Source organism: Oncorhynchus clarkii, chromosome 4 (genome assembly GCF_045791955.1).
Source record: "Oncorhynchus clarkii lewisi isolate Uvic-CL-2024 chromosome 4, UVic_Ocla_1.0, whole genome shotgun sequence".
NCBI classification, from domain to species: domain Eukaryota; kingdom Metazoa; phylum Chordata; class Actinopteri; order Salmoniformes; family Salmonidae; genus Oncorhynchus; species Oncorhynchus clarkii.
Window position 1 is genome coordinate 5,991,462 of NC_092150.1, and position 22,752 is coordinate 6,014,213.

The window sequence follows — 22,752 nt, forward strand, 5'->3', positions numbered from 1 at the left end:
TCATTAGTCATTTAGGTCAACATTGGATCGTTCAGAGATCCTCACTGAACTTCTGGAGAGAGTTTGCTGCACTGGAAGTAAAGGGGCTGAATAATTTTGCACGCCCAATTTTTCAGTTTTTGATTTGTTAAAAAAGTTTGAAATATCCAATAAATGTCGTTCCACTTCATGATTGTGTCCCACTTGTTGTTGATTCTTCACAAAAAAATACAGTTTTATATCTTTATGTTTGAATCCTGAAATGTGGCAAAAGGTCGCAAAGTTCAAGGGGGCCGAATACTTTCGCAAGGCACTGTACATAATGTATTACCTAAATTACCCCGTACCCCCTGCACATTGACTCAGTACTGGTACTCCTTGTATGTAGCCTGGTTATTTTATTGTGAGGAAGTAGCAAGCATTTTTGAAATGGTCTGTTTGAGATACAAGTTTGAGGTTGGGTTTTTGAAGTGTTTTTTTTTCCTCATCAAGTTAGCTTTGGCCACAAATACGAGTATAGGATAAGTCAACATTATTTGGGTATGAGTTAACAGAATATTAACTTTTAAAAGTGAGATTTTTCCCTGAACAGTTTAAAACTGCAAAATGTTCCTCTCAGCCTCATGACAAAATGTGTAGAGTAGCAGGAAATGTATTTTAAAACTGCAAAACGTTGTCTCATCCTCATAGTAAAATTTGAAGAATAGCATAAAACAGCAAATTTTTCTCTGCCCCGTGGCAAACTCTTTAAAGGTGCAAAAATCCACATCCTTCCAATTATCCTGTGTTTTAAAAATACCCCTCAATACACCCCTCAAAAGAGGCATAAAAAGTAATGTGGATTTGCCGGAAATCTATTTTAAAATATCAACAACAAAAAATCTGGGTGAAGGACCTCCCAGACACCCCGTTTACCATACCCACAGGAAGTGGGGGGCTCCTCGAGTTCGAGGAGCGGACCAGTCCCCTGCCAGTCCACCAGGTACTGGAGCCAACACCCACGACGTCGGGAGTCCACTAGGGATCTGACGGCATAGGCGGGACTTCCTTCGACTTCCAGGGGAGGCAGAGAGGGGTGTTGTGGGGAACAGCCTCAGCTAAGGGATCTGGAACCACCAGCCTGAGAAGGGAGACATGAAAGGAAGGTGAGATACGGTAGTCACTTGGGAGCTGTCATCTATGTCACCTTGTTGACCCTCCGGAGAACCTTGAACGGCCCCACAAACCGGGGGCTCAGCTTCTTGCAGATCCGATCACCAGGTGGAACACGGGTTCCTCCCTGCGGTGGCGATCCGCCTGCTCCTTCTGATGATGGACGGCACGCTGGAGTCTCACGTGGGCATCGCTCCATACTTCTTCTGCGCTCCTGAACCACTCATCCACCGCAGGAGCTTCGGTCTGGCCCGATGTCCATGGAGTCAAGGCCGGCTGTTAGAGGGTAACACACTGGAAGTGAGTCAGCCCAGTGGAGGATTGATGTAATGAATTCTCATCGTACTCCACCCAGAGAATGAATCGGGCCCACTCCCCCTGCCAGTCCTGGAAGTGGCTACTCAGGAACCTTCCTAGCTCCTGGTTCATCCTCTCCACCTGCCTGTTAGACTGAGGCTTATACCCGGAAGTGAGGCTGACGTGACCCTGAGCTTCTCCATGAAGGCTTTCCATAACCGTGATGTGAATTGGGGGCCACGGTTGGACACGATGTCCACCAGAAGGCCATAATGCTGGAAGACCTGCTGGAACACTGGAACAGTAGGGACAGTAGGGAAACCAGAGAGAACTCAAGAGGAGGCGGGGAAAGCAGGTCCTCCGGCATTCGGGTGCCCAGTCCGTGATTCTCATCCTTGACCATGAGATGGTTGGGTTATGGAGTTGGAACCATGGGAGGCCGAGGATGATCTTGTGAACTGGTGCACTAATGATGAAGAAGGGGATGTTTTCCAGATGAATGGACTCTACGGTGAGGGTGAGTGGTGTGGTGATATGTGCGATGGTTCCGGATCCTAGTGGCTGATTTATCAAGGGCTTGGACTGGAAACGGAGAGGAGAGTTGGAAAGAGGTGATGTTCAGAGAGGAGGCAAGGGTGTGGTCAATAAAGTTCCCGGAGAAACTGGAATCCACTATCACTGTAGAAACTGGAATCCACTATCACTGTAGAAACTGGAATCCACTATCACTGTAGAAACTGGAATCCACTATCACCGTAGAAACTGGAATCCACTATCACTGTAGAAACTGGAATCCACTATCACTGTAGAAACTGGAATCCACTATCACCATAGAAACTGAAATCCACTATCACTGTAGAAACTGGAATCCACTATCACCGTAGAAACTGGAATCCACTATCACTGTAGAAACTGGAATCCACTATCACCGTAGAAACTGGAATCCACTATCACTGTAGAAACTGGAATCCACTATCACCGTAGAAACTGGAATCCACTATCACTGTAGAAACTGGAATCCACTATCACCGTAGAAACTGGAATCCACTATCACTGTAGAAACTGGAATCCACTATCACCGTAGAAACTGGAATCCACTATCACTGTAGAAACTGGAATCCACTATCACTGTAGAAACTGGAATCCACTATCACCGTAGAAACTGGAATCCACTATCACCGTAGAAACTGGACATGAGGGACATGCACTGTTTCCCACCCGCCATGTGTTCATGCTCTGATACAGAGTGGTCACTGAGGGAAGGAGAGAAGGAGAGAAGGAGGGAAGGAGAGAAGGAGGGAAGGAGGGAAGGAGAGAAGGAGGGAAGGAGGGAAGGAGAGAAGGAGGGAAGGAGAGAAGGAGGGAAGGAGGGAAGGAGAGAAGGAGGGAAGGAGAGAAGGAGGGAAGGAGAGAAGGAGGAAAGGAGAGAAGCAACGAGGGTATCGACGCTCCCAAAGTAGGCCATCGTGATGAGTGCGTCCAAGGACAGGTTGTTGTCGTCTCGACGTGCCAGTTCAGTCTGGATCTCCTTGCGCAGTCCTCTTCTGAAAAGCTTACAGAGCGCCGGCTCATTCCATCAGCTGGATGCTGCTACTGTCTGGAAGGTGAGTGCGTCTTATCATCCTGCCGTAGTTGAAATAGGTGCTCACCTCCCTCTCTAACCTCCAGTGGATGATCGAAGATACCACTGAACAGAGCCTTGAACCTCTCAAACGATTCCAGCACCTCCTCTCCTCTCTCCTAGACGGCCGAAGTTTGGTATGCAACATCTGCATACCAAACATTTGAACTCAATCCGTTTAGTTGGGAATATGTATTTCGATCTTGTTGAGTTATACCTCACCAAGTAGCTTACAGAGTTGTTTTGAGTGATGTGCAGTGAGTGAAATTTTAGAGCAAATGATGATAACAAAGTGTCAATCAACATTCAATAATCATTTGTTTTGGTGTCAACCGAAGCACATATGTTGTCTAGTGGTATGCTGTACAGTGCTATCCTATTATATCCGGTTCTGTTATGTAGTATACTGTCTTAATGAGATCTTGCAGACATTGATTCTTGCAGACATTTTGATATGGCTCCAATTGGTGGAAAATAAATCCATATTTGTTTACTTTACTTTGTTTACTTGTTTGTAATGGGATAACTAACAAGCAACCTTACCCAAAAAGTTTTAAAAACTTGGCAGTTTTAACAAAAATGAACAAAAAATTCCAGCCACTATACCCTACCAACCACTATACCCTACCTACCACTATACCCTACCAACCACTATACCCTACCAACCACTATACCCTACCAACCACTATACCCTACCAACCACTATACCCTACCAACCACTATACCCTACCTACCACTATACCCTACCAACCACTATACCCTACCAACCACTATACCCTACCAACCACTATACCCTATCAACCACTATACCCTACCAACCACTATACCCAACCTACCACTATACCCTACCTACCACTATACCCTACCAACCACACTATACCCAACCTACCACTATACCCTACCTACCACTATACCCTACCAACCACTATACCCTACCAACCACTATACCCTACCAACCACTATACCCTATCAACCACTATACCCTACCAACCACTATACCCAACCTACCACTATACCCTACCTACCACTATACCCTACCAACCACTATACCCTACCAACCACTATACCCTACCAACCACTATACCCAACCTACCACTATACCCTACCTACCACTATACCCTACCAACCACTATACCCTACCAACCACTATACCCTATCAACCACTATACCCTACCAACCACTATACCCAACCTACCACTATACCCTACCAACCACTATACCCTACCAACCACTATACCCTACCTACCACTATATGACTCAGCGATTCCTGACTTCTATAGCCTATAAGATGATAAGAGAGCCAAGCCCTGCTGTCCATGTCTATACCACTTGTTGGGCATCACCCTGCTCAACCACCCTCAACACTTGTTGGGCATCACCTTGCTCTACCACCCTCACCACTTGTTGGGCATCACCCTGCTCTACCACCCTCACCACTTGGTGGGCATCACCCTACGCTACCACCCTCACCACTTGGTGGGCATCACCCTGCTCTACCACCCTCACCACTTGTTGGGCATCACCCTGCTCTACCACCCTCACCACTTGTCGGGCATCACCCTATTCTACCACCCTCGCCACTTCGTGGGCAGCGCCCTTCTCTCCATGTCTATACCACCTCAGTCTCCAGTCTGGCTTACACACTCATTAGTAGAAGGAGGAGTTTCTCGAGTTGAAGGAGGACAGACCTCGAGTTCCTCTGTCACAGATGTTAAGTTGCTATAAAGGGAGGAGAATCTCTTAACGGTCCTTCTTCTTAAAATCTTGGACATAATCTTGGTATCACGCGTGCACCTTAATAATTAATTAATCTTTTTAAGAACGGACCTGAACACTCGAGCATCATGACAGTAGTGGGCTGCACATTGTGCATTAAATTCATGCTATTTTTCTTTAATTTTGTTTTCTGGGTGAGTTGAGACTTTTTTTTAAATGTTTCTTTTATAAATCTCGTATTTTTAATATGGATTATTATCGACACACTTCTTCAATCTCGGGTCGATAAAAGTGCATCTTAAATGTTTTAAATCTTCTTAAATCTTTTAGCTTGTTATAGAACTTAAGTCATACTCCAACTGTTGTGATACCAACCTGTCTATTTCAGATCAGCCACAGAGTATCACTGAGGTACTGATGAGCTCCTATTCAATACTACTTTCATATAGGTATATATCCTATGAGACTGTATCACAAACTGTTATATCGTGTGAGGTTCTCTCGTAGGATAGGCCTATATTTTTCAATGGTCCAACTGAGGATTTAACCGTGTGAAAACTGTAACGGCTCAAAATAGTAAGCCTGTCCTAAAGGAGATACCATACACTTTTCGATAATTCACTTTTCAATAATTCCCTACACATAGCACATACAATCCAACAACAATTGCATTGTAGAATTTATAGATTGAGACATAAAAGCCTAGTATTTTACTGTTGCTCACAACAGAAACACATAGTTTGTGCGTGTGTGTGTGTTGTAGTAGGAAGCATGTGAGTGTGACTCCATCCAGTTTTTTGCCAGATGTTCCAGGCAAATGGGGAGCAGACCTGCATGGTTTCAAATAGTACTTGGAATCATTCCGATACTTTCAGCGCTTGCTTCAGTCTGCCTGATGAGCCAGGAGGACTGGGTATGCTTTTAAAAAAAAAGCTATTTTATTATTTCCATTGCACCAAATATTCTCAATCAAACATAGTAAAAGTATTTGAAATGTTTTCAATTACCATTTGAACCCAGGTCTGATTTGGAAGATTGGGGGGAGGGAATATTTTTTTCTATTGACATTTCCTTTGTTACAACATGCTTCCTTTTTCAAATGAACTGCAGTAGCTAAGATGTTGTGACTCTAATGGTTTGCTCAGGTTCAGGCTCAAATGAAGAGTCTCGTTCCAAAACTCTATATATCCATGTTCAGAAATTTTGGTAAATTAGCTTTTTATTGTTTTGAAGAATTTAGGAAGTAGATTTGCCGTGTTTTTTCCACTATATAATCATCACATGGGGTTGTTCAATGACTGACATGAATTGATTTGAAATAAATCACTTGATGGTTTCATTTCAGAGAGACAAATAATCATGTTTGTTTGCAAAAAAGCTATATATCTGCCTCACTCTCAGAGAAATAAGTAGCACTGCTAGGTTTCACACAGTCAAATGGAACAATTAACTACATTTTCAATAAAGAACTGTACAAATGATATAATATATATATATATATATATATATATATATATATATATATATATATATATATATATATATATATATTTAAATGAATCAATACATTAATATGAGATCTGTATGTAAAACATTTACATTTGACATTTCTAATTTAGCAGATGCTCTTACCCATAGTGCCTTACAATTAGTGCATTGATCTTAAGATATCTAGGTGAGACAACCACATATCACAGTCAAATATACAGGATACCAACATTCCTGTTAAATAATGGATATATAGATATCTAGGTGAGACAACCACATATCACAGTCAAATATACAGGGTACCAACATTCCTGTTAAATAATGGATATATAGATATCTAGGTGAGACAACAATGGATATATAGATATCTAGGTGAGACAACAATGGATATATAGATATCTAGGTGAGACAACCACATATCACAGTCAAATATACAGGATACCAACATTCCTGTTAAATAATGGATATATAGATATCTAGGTGAGACAACAATGGATATATAGATATCTAGGTGAGACAACAATGGATATATAGATATCTAGGTGAGACAACCACATATCACAGTCTAATATACAGGATACCAACATTCCATTCCAGCTAAACAATCGATATACAGTATAGTGTTTTGCAAAACATTATTATTTTAATTTTAATACACATCTAAAATCTATAAATAAAACATCCTGAGAACAGTAATATTTTTTCCACACACACATGAAGGTACCCATAAGCAATCATTTCTTATGGAAAAAACAACAATGTGAAAAACTGGTGGATACCGGGTTTTGGATATAACTCCCTCAAATGTAGAATTACTTAGTATGATGTAGTCTGCGGTCAAAGTATGTTTACTTGGTAGTGTTGAGGCTAGAGAGGCTTGTTGGTGCCCAGTGCGATTCTGCAAGCATTTTTTTTCCCCCTCTTGCTTTTTATTCAACCCTATTTTAGGGGGGAAAAACTCCTTATCATTAAAAGTCCCACAGCATATCCTGGAGCCTAGCTCCTCTGTGATTTACTGTTGTTTTTACTGGTGAGCTGCTAGAATGGCAGTCTCTCTCTATAACTCTCTTCACACTGAGGATTCGATTTCCTGCTTATTTGGAGAGGACAACGGAGCCACAAGCTAGGTTTTCACCAACACTGACAGATTGGAGATGGTGACTGTTGGAGAGGGTGACTGTTGTCACAAAGTGCTTTATAGTACCCCCCCCCCCCCCGGGCATAGACCCCAAAGAGCAAGCAGGGGTACAGCAGAGAAGACTAACTAACAGGAAGAATGTGTTAACTGACTCTCTCTCTCTATCTGTCTGTCTGTCTCTCTCTCTATGTCGGTCTGTCGGACTGTCTGTCTGTCTGTCTGTCTGTCTCTCTCTCTCTCTCTCTCTCTGACAGTTGGCTGGAGGTGTGATATTGGGAGTGGCTCTATGGCTTCGTCATGACAACCAGACCAGCAGTCTTCTCATGCAGCAGTTTGAAGATCAGCAGGCTCCCAGCACCTTCTATATCAGTAAGTATCTACAAAACATTTCAATATTGTTGTTGTTTCAATATATGTGTGTGAACCCTGGGGTGTGTTGGGTTGTGTGTGTGTGTCCCAGGTCCTGCAGAGTTAAGGTCTACTGAATTATTTCACCCATCACTTACTTCTCTCTCAGCCTCTTCTACCTCTGACCCCTAGTGCACACTTAAAAATACACATGGTAACATACAGTACATGGTAATATACAGTACATGGTAAATGTACATGGTAATATACAGTACATGGTAAATATACATGGTAATATACAGTACATGGTAAATATACATGGTAAAATACAGTACATGGTAAATATACATGGGAATATATAGTACATGGTAAATATACATGGTAATATACAGTACATGATAATTATACATGGTAATATACCGTACATGGTAAATAAACATGGTAATATACAGTACATGGTAATATACAGTACATGGTAAATATACATGGTAATATACAGTACATGGTAAATATACATGGTAATATACAGTACATGGTAATATACAGTACATGGTAAATATACATGGTAATATACAGTACATGGTAAATATACATGGTAATATACAGTAATATAATATACAGTACATGGTAATATACAGTACATGGTAAATATACATGGTAATATACAGTACATGGTAAATATACATGGTAATATACAGTACATGGTAAATATACATGGTAATATGCAGTACATGATAAATATACATGGTAATATACAGTACATGGTAAATATACATGGTAATATACAGTACATTATAAATATACATGGCAATATACAGTACATGGTAAATAAACATGGTAATATACAGTACATGGTAATATACAGTACATGGTAATAAACAGTACATGGTAAATATACATGGTCATATACAGTACATGGTAAATATACATGGTAATATACAGTAATACAATATACAGTGCATGGTAATATACAGTACATGGTAATATACATGGTAAATATACATGGTAATATACAGTACATGGTAAATATACATGGTAAATATACAGTACATGGTAAATATGGTAAAAATATAAATATATATACATATATACATATATATATATATATACATGGTAATATACAGTAATACAATATACAGTGCATGGTAATATACAGTAATATAATAAACAGAACATGGTAAATATACATGGTAAAAATACAGTACATGGTAAATATACATGGTAAAAATACATGGTAATATACAGTAAATGTAATTATACCTGGTAATATACAGTACATGGTAAATATACATGGTAATATATGTAATGTACATGGTAATATATGTACTGTATGGTAAATATACAGTACATGGTAAATATTCATGGTAAATATACAGTACATGGTAAATATACATGGTAATATACAGTACATGGTAAATATACATGGTAATATACAGTACATTGTAAATATACATGGTAAATATACATGGTAATATACAGTACATGGTAAATATACATGGTAATATACAGTACATGGTAAATATACATGGTAATATACAATACATGATAAATATACAGTGCATGGTAATATACAGTACATCGTTAATATACATGGTAATATACAGTACATGGTTATATACATGGTAATAAACAGTACATGGTAAATATACATGGTAATAAACAGTACATGGTAAATATACATAGTAAAATACAGTACATGGTAAATATACATGGTAATAAACAGTACATGGTAAATATACATGGTAATATACAGTACATGGTAAATATACATGGTAATAAACAGTACATGGTAAATATACATGGTAATATACAGTACATGGTAAATATACATGGTAATGTACAGTACATGATAAATGTACATGTTCTGAACGTTTTCAAAGGTCTGTGTGTTGGCTTCTTCTATTTTGTTAGTTGTGGTAGTAAAATGTACACACTGTACGCCCATTAATTCAAACTTCTCCACTCCCGTACTTACCGCAGCTAAGTGTACAGAGAGGATAAAACTATTTTTATATCAGAGAACAAACCAACCCAACCCAGCAGGGCTCACTGATGATTGGAAGGGTACGGCGGCAGGGTAGGCCCACCCAAAGGAACATCAAGAGAGGCTTTCTTCTCTCCTACCCCTCAAACACACGCCCTTGCATAATTCAAATAAACCTTGTACATCTGGGCTTGTTATAAATTAGAGTTGAGAGAGGATGTTTTTAGCTTGTCTGAAACACCAAACTGGTGTTTATGTAGGAGAATATATAAATATACACAGACTCCTAGGCTCCCCTCCTAGCAGACCAGCTGAACTAGTTAGTTATTGCTGCAAGGGCAGTGTGTCCGAGCTTCCTCAGACTGTGTGTCTTGGGGAAGTAATCTGTAATTGTCCTCTTGTCTTTTTGTGAAGGTGGACTCTGTAGTTGATTCGGTCAGACTAGTGGGTGGAGAGGGTTGACGAAGTGTCGCTGATGATTAAAGCCTTGATGTTGACCTGCTATTTGTAGTTGAATTGTTTTTTTAAACCGAATATTTGATTGGCAGAATAATTTGAATGTGGGGTTATAGTTATCAACTAGTAATCAAATCATTTACACAACATGCATGGTCACCCGTTCCCTCTCTCAGCAGTGTGTGTGTGTGTGTGTGTGTGTGAGAGAGAGAGACAGACTCCGTGAGCATAGTCTTGTTATTGAGAAAGCCTATGTGGACCTATGTGCCCAATGCCCTCAAAAATGAGGTGGAACCTGACCTACACTTCTTAACCTCCTGCCAACTCTATGACCACATTACAGACACACATTTCACACAGACCCACAAAGAATTTGAAAATAAATCAAACCGTGATAAACTCCCATATCTGTTAGGAGAAATACTGCAGTCTGCAATCACAGCAGCAAGATTTGTGGCCCGTTGCCATGAGAGAAGGGAAACCAGCGGAGAAACCTATATTTATGTGTCTATAGAATAAATGTCTATTTTCTTTTAAGACTTTGGTGAGTGTAATGTTATATCTCTAAACATATGTTTCCCATGACAATAAAGCCCTTTGAATTTAATTGAAATTGAAAGAGTGAGAAAGAGAGAGAGAAAAAGAGACAGAGAGACAGAGAGCGAGAGACACACACACACACACACACACACACACACACACACACAGAGAGAGAGAGAGAGAGAGAGATACATACAGGTGAGGTCAGAAGTTTACATTCACTTTAGCCAAATACATTTAAACTCAGTTTTTCACAATTCCTGACATTTAATCCTAGTAAAAATTCCCTGTCTGAGGTCAGTTAGGATCACCACTTAATTTTAAGAATGTGAAATGTCAGAATAATAGTAGAGAGAGTAGTTTATTTCAGTTTTTATTTCTTTCATCACATTTCCAGTGGGTCAGAAGTTTACACTCAATTAGTATTTGGTAGAATTGCCAATGTACTGTATATTATATTACTGTATATTACAATTGAACAGTCAACTTCGTGTATGTAAACTTCTGACCCTCTGGAATTGTGATACAGTGAATTATAAGTGAAATAATCTGTCTGTAAACAATTGTTGGAAAAATGACTTGTGTCATGCACAAAGTCGATGTCCTAACAGACTTGCCAAAACTATAGTTCGTTATTAAGAAATTTGTGGAGTGGTTGAAAAACGAGTTTTAATGACTCCAACCTAAGTGTATGTAAACTTCCGATATCAACTGTATATAGTGATAGAGAGAGAGAGACAGAGAGACAGAGAGAGAGAGAGCGAGAGAGAGAGAGAGAGAGAGAGAGAGAGAGAGAGAGAGACAGAGAGAGAGAGAGAGAGAGAGAGAAGATATAATGTAATGTAATGAGGAAGAACCTCATCAGACAAAAGTGCAGGAATGTGTCACCATACAGGGCTGTCATTTTCCTTCCTGTCACCCATGCCTATATACACCTAGTGTGCAAAAAAAAATCCTAAATATTCCTAAATATTGACATGTGTATGTGACCAATAACATTTGATTTCACACACACAATCCATGTCTCAATTGTCTCAAAGCTTCAAAATGCTTCATCTACACTGATTGAAGTGGATTGAACAGGTGACATCAGGGATCATAGCTTTCACCTGGATTCACCTGGTCAGTCTATGTTCATGGAAACAACAGGTGTTCCTATTGTTTTGTACACTCAGTGTAGGGCCTGTCCCCACACCCTGTCAGAGGTTAAAGGGTTTTGTCATAGTGATGCTCCTTGTCTGGCTCTCAAATGGCACCCTATTCCCTATGTAGTGCATTACTTTTAACCAGAACCCTATGGGGGATAGGGTGCACTATTTTTGACCAGAGCCCTATGGGGAATAGGGTGCACTATTTTTGACCAGGGCCAATAGGGAATAGGGTGCACTACTTTTGACCAGGGCCAATAGGGAATAGGGTGCACTACTTTTGACCAGGGCCAATAGGGAATAGGGTGCACTACTTTTGACCAGGGCCAATAGGGAATAGGGTGCACTACTTTTGACCAGGGCCAATAGGGAATAGGGTGCACTACTTTTGACCAGGGCCAATAGGGAATAGGGTGCACTACTTTTGACCAGGGTCCATAAGGTGCTGTAAAGGAAAGAGGGTGCCATTTAAAGGAAAGAGGGTGCCATTTGAAGGAAAGAGGGTGCCATTTGAAGGAAAGAGGGTGCCATTTAAAGGAAAGAGGGTGCCATTTAAAGGAAAGAGGGTGCCATTTAAAGGAAAGAGGGTGCCATTTAAAGGAAAGAGGGTGCCATTTAAAGGAAAGATGGTGCCATTTGAAGGAAAGAGGGTGCCATTTAAAGGAAAGAGGGTGCCATTTAAAGGAAAGAGGGTGCCATTTGAAGGAAAGATGGTGCCATTTGAAGGAAATATGGTGCCATTTGAAGAAATGATGGTGCCATTTGAAGGAAAGAGGGTGCCATTTAAAGGAAAGAGGGTGCCATTTAAAGGAATGATGGTGCCATTTGAAGGAATGATGGTGCCATTTGAAGGAAAGAGGGTGCCATTTAAAGGAAAGAGGGTGCCATTTAAAGGAAAGAGGGTGCCATTTAAAGGAAAGAGGGTGCCATTTAAAGGAAAGAGGGTGCCATGTAAAGGAAAGAGGGTGCCATTTAAAGGAAAGATGGTGCCATTTGAAGGAAAGAGGGTGCCATTTGAAGGAAAGAGGGTGCCATTTAAAGGAAAGAGGGTGCCATTTGAAGGAAAGAGGGTGCCATTTGAAGGAAAGATGGTGCCATTTAAAGGAAAGAGGGTGCCATTTAAAGGAAAGAGGGTGCCATTTGAAGGAAAGAGGGTGCCATTTAAAGGAAAGAGGGTGCCATTTGAAGGAAAGAGGGTGCCATTTGAAGGAAAGAGGGTGCCATTTGAAGGAAAGAGGGTGCCATTTGAAGGAAAGAGGGTGCCATTTGAAGGAAAGAGGGTGCCATTTGAAGGAAAGAGGGTGCCATTTGAAGGAAAAAGGGTGCTATTTAAAGGAAAGAGGGTGCCATTTAAAGGAAAGAGGGTGCCATTTGTGTCACTAACCCTTTATTGTATAGCATTCACAGGCGGTCACAGAGCTACAGTAACTATCCAGGGAAAAGAGAATCAACACTCCAGGGTCTCAGGAAGGCAGTACACACTCTGACTGGTGTGTGTGTGTGTAAGTTACCCTGCGGCGAAGGAAATCAGGTGCTCCTGTTTTCTGGAGTTAGATGGTGCTGGAGGTCAGAGGTTAAAGTTCACTGAGGAAAGTTGTTTTTGTAGGGTTTAATACCGGTAACCAATGTCCAGAGAAGAAACCGTTAGATCCATCTGTATTTTCCTACAGATTGTTTTCACTGGTATTATGTGCTTTAAAACAGCATGTCCAGTTGGAACGGAAACACCAGGATTACTGGGAAGGCCTTGCAACTCAATCGTTTCTGGGGGAGAGGGGAGGGAGGCATGTCCTGCCTTGGTCTGCTTTGCGTTTGTGTGTGTGTGTACTAACTCCTCCCTTTCAGTCAGGATGGATCTGGGAAGTTGATGTCTTTCTGTTCCAGTAACAGAATGTTACAGGATGTCCGCTTCGTCTCAGACGTCGTGTCACTGGGACCACGTCAGGGGAAACACCAACGACTCCATCACAACATTTGGGTTTTGTGGAGGTTGACTACCATCTGGTGGTGTGCTCTCACATACACTTTCCATATCTCACAAACTTGTCTAAACTCTTATCTCATCTCCTCTCCTCTCCTCTCCTCTCCTCTCCTCTCCTCTCCTCTCCTCTCTTCACTTCTTCTCTAGGTGTGTACATCCTGATAGCTGTGGGAGCTGTGATGATGTTTGTAGGGTTTCTCGGTTGCTACGGTGCCATCCAGGAATCTCAGTGTCTTCTTGGAACGGTGAGTGACCACTAGAGGGCAGCAGGACACCGCAAATATGTCAGGGCATACCTCTAAAGCCCTATACACATGGGACCAGTTTTACTACAGAACGTTGGTTATGTAGTTGAGGTACATGATGCAGAGCATGAGTAGTGGTGAAGCTGGATGAGAGATCGGGGATCCGGTCATCCGGCCTGCTGAAGCAGCTGGTAACAGAGGTCCAGTCCTCCGGCCTGCTGAAGCAGCTGGTAACAGAGGTCCTGTCCTCCGGCCTGCTGAAGCAGCTGGTAACAGAGGTCCAGTCCTCCGGCCTGCTGAAGCAGCTGGTAACAGAGGTCCTGTCCTCCGGCCTGCTGCAGCAGCTGGTAACAGAGGTCCAGTCATCCGGCCTGCTGAAGCAGCTGGTAACAGAGGTCCAGTCATCCGGCCTGCTGCAGCAGCTGGTAACACAGGTCCAGTCCTCCGGCCTGCTGCAGCAGCTGGTAACAGAGGTCCAGTCATCCGGCCTGCTGAAGCAGCTGGTAACAGAGGTCCTGTCATCCGGCCTGCTGAAGCAGCTGGTAACAGAGGTCCGGTCATCCGGCCTGCTGAAGCAGCTGGTAACAGAGGTCCAATCATCCGGCCTGCTGAAGCAGCTGGTAACAGAGGTCCAGTCATCTGGCCTGCTGAAGCAGCTGGTAACAGAGGTCCGGTCATCCGGCCTGCTGAAGCAGCTGGTAACAGAGGTCCAGTCATCTGGCCTGCTCAAGCAGCTGGTAACAGAGATCCAGTCATCCGGCCTGCTGAAGCAGCTGGTAACAGAGGTCCAGTCATCCGGCCTGCTGAAGCAGCTGGTAACAGAGGTCCAGTCATCCGGCCTGCTGCAGCAGTTGGTAACAGAGGTCCAGTCATCCGGCCTGCTGAAGCAGCTGGTAACAGAGGTCCAGTCATCCGGCCTGCTGAAGCAGCTGGTAACAGAGGTCCAGTCATCCGGCCTGCTGAAGCAGCTGGTAACAGAGGTCCAGTCATCCGGCCTGCTGCAGCAGCTGGTAACAGAGGTCCAGTCATCCGGCCTGCTGAAGCAGCTGGTAACAGAGTTCCTGTCATCCGGCCTGCTGAAGCAGCTGGTAACAGAGGTCCTGTCATCCGGCCTGCTGAAGCAGCTGGTAACAGAGGTCTCTGAATCCTTTCCAGCAACTTGTGTCCAACAATACACACACTGACCAGTGGAAGGAGGGCCAAGATTACGTTATCCCTACTCTGAATGTCACCACTGCTGCTGAGGGGGGGGGGGGTGCAGGTGGGTGAGGGTATGATGCTGTCTTTCAAGACCTCAGAACTGGGGGAATCCACGGCAGTAGGAAGAAAGGCGATGTTCACAATATGTGTAAAAGTGTCGCATGCGTCCTCCCTGGCAGGGGTGAGATCAACGAGATGGGCTGATTTTGTTTGGACCAATCGCTTTCCCAAAAGGCTGCTGATGGTCTCTATACACGCTGCCAATTGATACAAGGACAGCTGACCTCCAATGGAGGATAATACATGGGGCGATAGCCACCAACAGGCATCTGGTCCACCTAGATCCTAGTCTTGGGGAGGGTTGTCCTCAGTCTGAGTTGCTAGCTCATCTTTTTATCCTATGTCCCAGACTGGTGTGGCTGTTTACACTATTAACCAGCTGGTTCTTTGCCTTCGGGGAGGTCTGGGGGCTGTTTACACTGTTAACCAGCTGGTTCGATGCCTTCGGGGAGGTCTGGGGGCTGTTTACATTGTTAACCAGCTGGTTCTTTGCCTTCGGGGAGGTCTGGGGGCTGTTTACACTGTTAACCAGCTGGTTCTTTGCCTTCGGGGAGGTCTGGGGGCTGTTTACATTGTTAACCAGCTGGTTCTTTGCCTTCGGGGAGGTCTGGGGGCTGTTTACACTGTTAACCAGCTGGTTCTTTGCCTTCGGGGAGGTCTGGGGGCTGTTTACACTGTTAACCAGCTGGTTCTTTGCCTTCGGGAGGTCTGGGGGCTGTTTACACTGTTAACCAGCTGGTTCTTGGCCATCGGGGAGGTCTGGGGGCTGTTTACACTGTTAACCAGCTGGTTCTTTGCCTTCTGGGAGGTCTGGGGGCTGTTTACACTGTTAACGAGCTGGTCCTTTGCCTTTGGGGAGGTCTGGGGGCTGTTTACATTGTTAACCAGCTGGTTCTTTGCCTTCGGGGAGGTCTGGGGGCTGTTTACATTGTTAACCAGCTGGTTCTTTGCCTTCGGGGAGGTCTGGGGGCTGTTTACACTGTTAACCAGCTGGTTCTTTGCCTTCGGGGAGGTCTGGGGGCTGTTTACACTGTTAACCAGCTGGTTCTTGGCCTTCGGGGAGGTCTGGGGCTGTTTACACTGTTAACCAGCTGGTTCTTTGCCTTCGGGGAGGTCTGGGGGCTGTTTACACTGTTAACCAGCTGGTTATTTGCCTTCGGGGAGGTCTAGGGGCTGTTTACATTGTTAACCAGCTGGTTCTTTGCCTTCGGGGAGGTCTGGGGGCTGTTTACATTGTTAACCAGCTGGTTCTTTGCCTTCGGGGAGGTCTGGGGGCTGTTTACATTGTTAACCAGCTGGTTCTTTGCCTTCGGGGAGGTCTGGGGGCAGTTTACACTGTTAACCTGCTGGTTCTTTGCCTTCAGGGAGGTCTGGGGGCTGTTTACATTGTTAACCAGCTGGTTCTTTGCCTTCGGGGAGGTCTGGGGGCTGTTTACACTGTTAACCAGCTGGTTCTCTGCATTCGGGGAGGTCTGGGGGCTGTTTACATTGTTAACCAGCTGGTTCTCTGCCTTCTGGGAGGTCTTGAAGCTGTTTACACTGTTAACCAGCTAGTTGTCTGCCTTGGGGGAAGTCTGGGGGCTGTTTACATTGTTAACCAGTTGGTTCTTTGCCTTTGGGGAGGTCTGTGGGCTGTTTACATTGTTAACCAGCTGGTTCTTTGCCTTCGGGGAGGTCTGTGGGCTGTTTACATTGTTAACCAGCTGGTTCTTTGCCTTCGGGGAGGTCTGGGGGCTGTTTACACTGTTAACCAGCTGGTTCTTTGCCTTCGGGGAGGTCTGGGGGCTGTTTATACTGTTAACCAGCTGGTTCTTTGCCTTCGGGGAGGTCTGGGGGCTGTTTACATTGTTAACCAGCTGGTTCTTTGCCTTCGGGGAGGTCTGGGGGCTGTTTACATTGTTAACCAGCTGGTTCTTTGCCTTCGGGGAGGTCTGGGGGCTGTTTACATTGTTAACCAGCTGGTTCTTTGTCTTCGGGGATCTCTAGGGGCAGTTTACACTGTTAACCAGCATGTTCTTTGCCTTCGGGGAGGTCTGGGGGCTGTTTACATTGTTAACCAGCTGGTTCGTTGCCTTCGGGAAGGTCTGGGGGCTGTTTACACTGTTAACCAGCAGGTTCTTTGCCTTCGGGGATGTCTGTGGGCTGTTCACACTGTTAACCAGCTGGTTCTCTGCCTTCTGGAAGGTCTTGAAGCTGTTTACACTGTTAACCAGCTAGTTGTCTGCCTTGGGGGAAGTCTGGGTGCTGTTTACATTGTTAACCAGCTGGTTCTTTGCCTTCGGGGAGGTCTGGGGGCTGTTTATACTGTTAACCAGCTGGTTCTTTGCCTTCGGGGAGGTCTGGGGGCTGTTTACATTGTTAACCAGCTGGTTCTTTGCCTTCGGGGAGGTCTGGGGGCTGTTTACATTGTTAACCAGCTGGTTCTTTGCCTTCGGGGAGGTCTGGGGGCAGTTTACACTGTTAACCAGCTGGTTCTTTGCCTTCAGGGAGGTCTGGGGGCTGTTTACATTGTTAACCAGCTGGTTCGTTGCCTTCGGGGAGGTCTGGGGGCTGTTTACACTGTTAACCAGCAGGTTCTTTGCCTTCGGGGATGTCTGTGGGCTGTTCACACTGTTAACCAGCTGGTTCTCTGCCTTCTGGGAGGTCTTGAAGCTGTTTACACTGTTAACCAGCTAGTTGTCTGCCTTGGGGGAAGTCTGGGGGCTGTTTACATTGTTAACCAGTTGGTTCTTTGCCTTTGGGGAGGTCTGTGGGCTGTTTACATTGTTAACCAGCTGGTTCTTTGCCTTCGGAGAGGTCTGGGGGCTGTTTACATTGTTAACCAGCTGGTTCTTTGCCTTCGGAGAGGTCTGGGGGCTGTTTACACTGTTAACCAGCTGGTTCTTTGCCTTCGGGGAGGTATGGGGGCTGTTTACATTGTTAACCAGCTGGTTCGTTGCCTTCGGGGAGGTCTTGAAGCTGTTTACACTGTTAACCAGCTGGTTCTCTTCCCATTTGTTTGTTAATGAAGTATAGTTTGATGATTGAGTTGCCCATCGCAGACTCTTCATTGCTCATGTAGCTCAGTTGGTATAGCAGGGTGCTTGAAATGACAGGGTTGTGGGATTGTTGCCAGTGGACCAGTTATGTCGTTCTGCCCCTGAACAAGGCAGTTAACCCACTGTTCCTAGGCCGTCATTGAAAATAAGAATTTGTTCTTAACTGACTTGCCTATTTAAATAAAGGTAAAATAAAGGTAAAATTAAAAATAAAATATGATATGTATGTTTTTTTACAAGCATTTCGCTACACCCACACTAACATCTGCTAAACATGCGTATGTGACAAATAAAATGTGATTTGATTGGTACATGGGGCCTTCACAGGGGGTTATTGTGCTCTGTCAAGGAGGAGGGAGATCTGACATTGTGTTGTTATATCCAGCTGGTACTTTTTAAGCATGACATCTGAGGGCTGAATGGTGATGTGAGGTACTCACTCACTCACTCACTCACTCACTCACTCACTCAGTCTCTCTCTCTGTCTCTGTCTCTCTCTCTCTCTCGGCCCATCTCTCAGTAACAAGCCCTCCAGCTCACTCTCTCATGGTCCAATCATTTTAGTGTAAAATCAAGTTAGATATTGGCCCTCAGTAAAGTAGAATAATGTAAAGCCCTGAAATTATATTTATACCTTATTATAAAAGGTTGACAAATGAACCGTTTACGTTTCTTTCTCTTTCAGTTCTTTTTCATGTTGGTGTGCCTGTTCGTCTGTGAGGTGGCTGCTGGGATCTGGGGATTCAGTAACCGAGACACAGTAAGACACTACATCACACCCTAAGTCACACAGTAGGACACGAGGACACCCCACCCACCCACACCGACCCCCATTCACACACACAGACCCCCATCCACACACACAGACTCCCACCCACCCACACCGACCCCCGTCCACACAAACACAGACTCCCACCCACCCACCCACACCGGCCCCCATCCACACACACACAGACCCCCATCCACACACACCGACCCCCATCCACACACAGAGACCCCCATCCACACACATACAGACCCCCATCCACACACACAGACTCCCACCCACCCACACCGACCCCCATCCACACACACACAGACTCCCACCCACCCACACAGACCCCCATCCACACACACAGACCCCCATCCACACACACACAGACCCCCATCCACACACACAGAGACATTGTCCAAACTCCTAACTACAGCCTTCTGTTCCAGATCTCCAAGGAGATGATAACCTTCTATGATGAGGCGTACATCAAGTCAGTGGAAGTCGTAGACTCTCCCAGCAAAACAGCTGCTATCAAAGTCCTGGAGGTGTTCCACGAGACCGTAGGTCACAACTCTCACCATCATCCTATACGTCTGTTAACTTGTCATAGTGGTAATCTAGTCATGTGATCATATGGCGGTAGTTGGTTGAAAATATATCTGTCATTTGATGAGAGAAATAGATGCACGGCTGATTTACAGAGTTATTTCAGTGGGGTCTTCTAATGTTTGTTACAATACCTCTATGAAATGTGTTCTCCTCAATGTGATAGTTGTTGTGTGATGGTTCGCTAGCACATTACGGGAGGGCTGGGGGGGGGAGAAAAATTGCCAATCAATCAATTAATCAAATGGCATGACTGATCGGTTGTCTCTACCTGTGTTTTTGTTAGCTGGACTGCTGTGGTAAAGGAGACGACTCCCCCTTATTCGTACAAGTGACCGGAGCCCTGTGTCCCAAGAAGAGCCTGGAAGATGCCCTGCTGAAACCTTCGGTACAGTACACCAGTGGTGGATGGAGAACAATAACGTATTTAATGAGCACGGTCTTATTTCTATTACAGCATATTGGTTGACTTTCCAAGCCAAACCTTCATTACATAAACACTAACCACTACAGACAGCCTACTGTACATTGTTGTCACCATATTAGTTAACACCATAGTCAACATAGCTACTAGAACTAGCACGTTAGTAAACCCGATGGCAATACATTTATAAAACCAAAAGTTGACCTTGACTTGAAAGAGTTCCAGTGTTGGATAGCCAGCTAGGTAACATAGCATCCCTCTCTGTTTGATAGCCATAGCCCGCTAGCTAACATAGCATCCCTCTCTGTTTGATAGCCATAGCCCGCTAGCTAACATAGCATCCCTCTCTGTTTGATAGCCATAGCCCGCTAGCTAGCATAGCATCCCTCTCTGTTTGATAGCCATAGCCCGCTAGCTAACATAGCATCCCTCTCTGTTTGATAGCCTTAGCCCGCTAGCTAACATAGCATCCCTCTTTGTTTGATAGCCATAGCCCGCTAGCTAACATAGCATCCCTCTCTATTTGAGTAGGCTAAACTGGCCAGTTGCAGTCACTTAGCTAAGTAAGTGAAAGTTAAAAAAATACAACAAAATATCTCTCTCTCTCGGTCTTGCTTCTCCTTCATTTTTAAAGAAACGAATTTGTTCAAGACTGTTCAACTATTGTCTTTCTCTCTCTTTGAGTCAACTATCACCAAAAAAAAATTGCGCTAGCAGTAGCTTATGTTTTCAGTAATAGATTCATTCTCTGTTCCTTTGATTGGGTGGACAACATGTCAGTTCATGCTGCAAGAGCTCTGATAGGTTGGAGGACGTCCTCCAGATGTTGTCATAATTACTGTGTAAGTCTATGGAAGGGGGTGAGAACCATGAGCCTCCTATGTTTTGTATTGAAGTCAATATACCCAGAAGAGGACGGAAGTTAGCTGTCCTCCAGCTACACCATGTTGCAGTGGGTTTTAATCAATGATTTAATGACATGTGAATATATTTAGTATAGTTTTATCTAAAAAGGATAACTTACATTTTTATTGTTTATGTAATTCACTGAGGAGGATGATCCTCCCCTTCCTCCCCCGAGGAGCCTCCACTGCAGTACACACACATCCATGTAAAATCACATGTCAAAAATCACATGAGGCAGACAGGTGGTTTTCTGCTTTTGTAACAAGCTAGATTAGAACCTGGGTCTCCAATATTTGCTCAAATTGAGCTGTAATTTAAGATTTGTTTTATAGAGATAAGGAATGGCAGTACAGAATTTGCAATTCCATATGTGTTAACACTGCTACTTCAATATTGTCAACACCACCTTTTCAGGTGAGGAGAATAACACCATGTGAATGAATGCTTTACACGGCACAGTAGTATGCAGGAGGGGAAAAAACAGCAGTTTAAATGAAGGTCCTGATACTCTCTGGCTCTGTGTTCCCCTCCCACTAGAGCTGTCATCTGAAACTGAAGGATCTGTTCTCTGAGAAGCTCTACCTGATTGGTCTAGTTGCCCTGGCGGTCGCTGTCATCATGGTGAGTAGTGTTACCGCGGAGACGCGCCTGGACAGCTGTTGGACTTCCTTTGTTGATGTTGATTTTCATTCTAGATCTTTGAGATGATCTTCACCATGGTTCTCTGCTGTGGGATTCGCAACGCCGCCCCAGTGTACTAGAACCACGGAACCCAACTAGAACCACAGAACCCTACTAGAACCACGGAACCCTACTAGAACCAAGGAACCATAGAACCAGAGAACCACGGTGGAGGGGCTCAAATGTACACAAATCCTCTACAGATCGAAGTCATCGAAGGGGATTAAAAATGTTACATGTTGCAGTTCCTGGTTACTTCTTTTTATATTGCAGAAGTATGTACATTTCTATCAGTATTATAAATAGAGACTAGATTTTATTACAGTGTTTTCTATGTTTTTAACAATACTCCTAATAAGCATTTCACTACACCCGCAATAACATCTGCTAAATATGGGTATGCGACCAATAAAATTTGATTTGACTGTTTGAGTCTGTCGATGACCAACAGACATTCAACATCTATCTCTCTAATGCTAAACTTTTACTATTTTCTTGTTATCTTTGAGCTTTTTATATGTTTTCGTGAAGTGCTTCTCCAAGGTTTTGTATGTTTTTCGTGAAGTGCTTCTCCAAGGTTGAAGAGTTCAGTGGTCTTTTTGTATGGTGTATAAACTGTGCACAATCATTGTGTGAGTCCAAAATGGCACCCTGTTCCCTTATGGTGCACTACTTTTCACCTCAAGGTCCATAGGGCGTCAGTAAAAAATAGTGCACTACATTGGGAATTGCCATTTGGGAGTAACTCACAGACAAACAGGGCTTTAGTTAGAACAGTGCTCACTGGTACAGAGTACCAACATCTCACATTTCCTACAGCTTGAGTACAGTACTGGCAACGTCTTATAGAATATTAACTCTAATATACAGGACACGCCGACTCATTCAAGGGTTTTTCTTTATTTTACTATTTTCTACATTCGAATCCCCGAGCTGACGAGGTAAAACTCTGTCGTTCTGCCCCCTGAACAAGGCAGTTAACCCACTGTT

The 22,752-nt window shown here is 43.7% G+C and overlaps 1 protein-coding gene across 1 annotated transcript; it reads left to right on the plus strand.

The window, feature by feature from the left end:
- Positions 1–4,764: 4,764 nt before the first annotated feature.
- Positions 4,765–22,064, plus strand: LOC139407536 (CD81 antigen-like). The gene is made up of 8 exons (XM_071151354.1): positions 4,765–4,959; positions 7,646–7,760; positions 13,996–14,093; positions 19,077–19,151; positions 19,592–19,705; positions 20,038–20,139; positions 21,619–21,702; positions 21,777–22,064. The coding sequence occupies exons 1-8, from the start codon at positions 4,894–4,896 to the stop codon at positions 21,840–21,842; spliced, it is 720 nt and encodes a 239-aa protein (XP_071007455.1). The 5' UTR covers positions 4,765–4,893; the 3' UTR covers positions 21,843–22,064.
- The last annotated feature ends 688 nt before the right edge of the window (positions 22,065–22,752 follow it).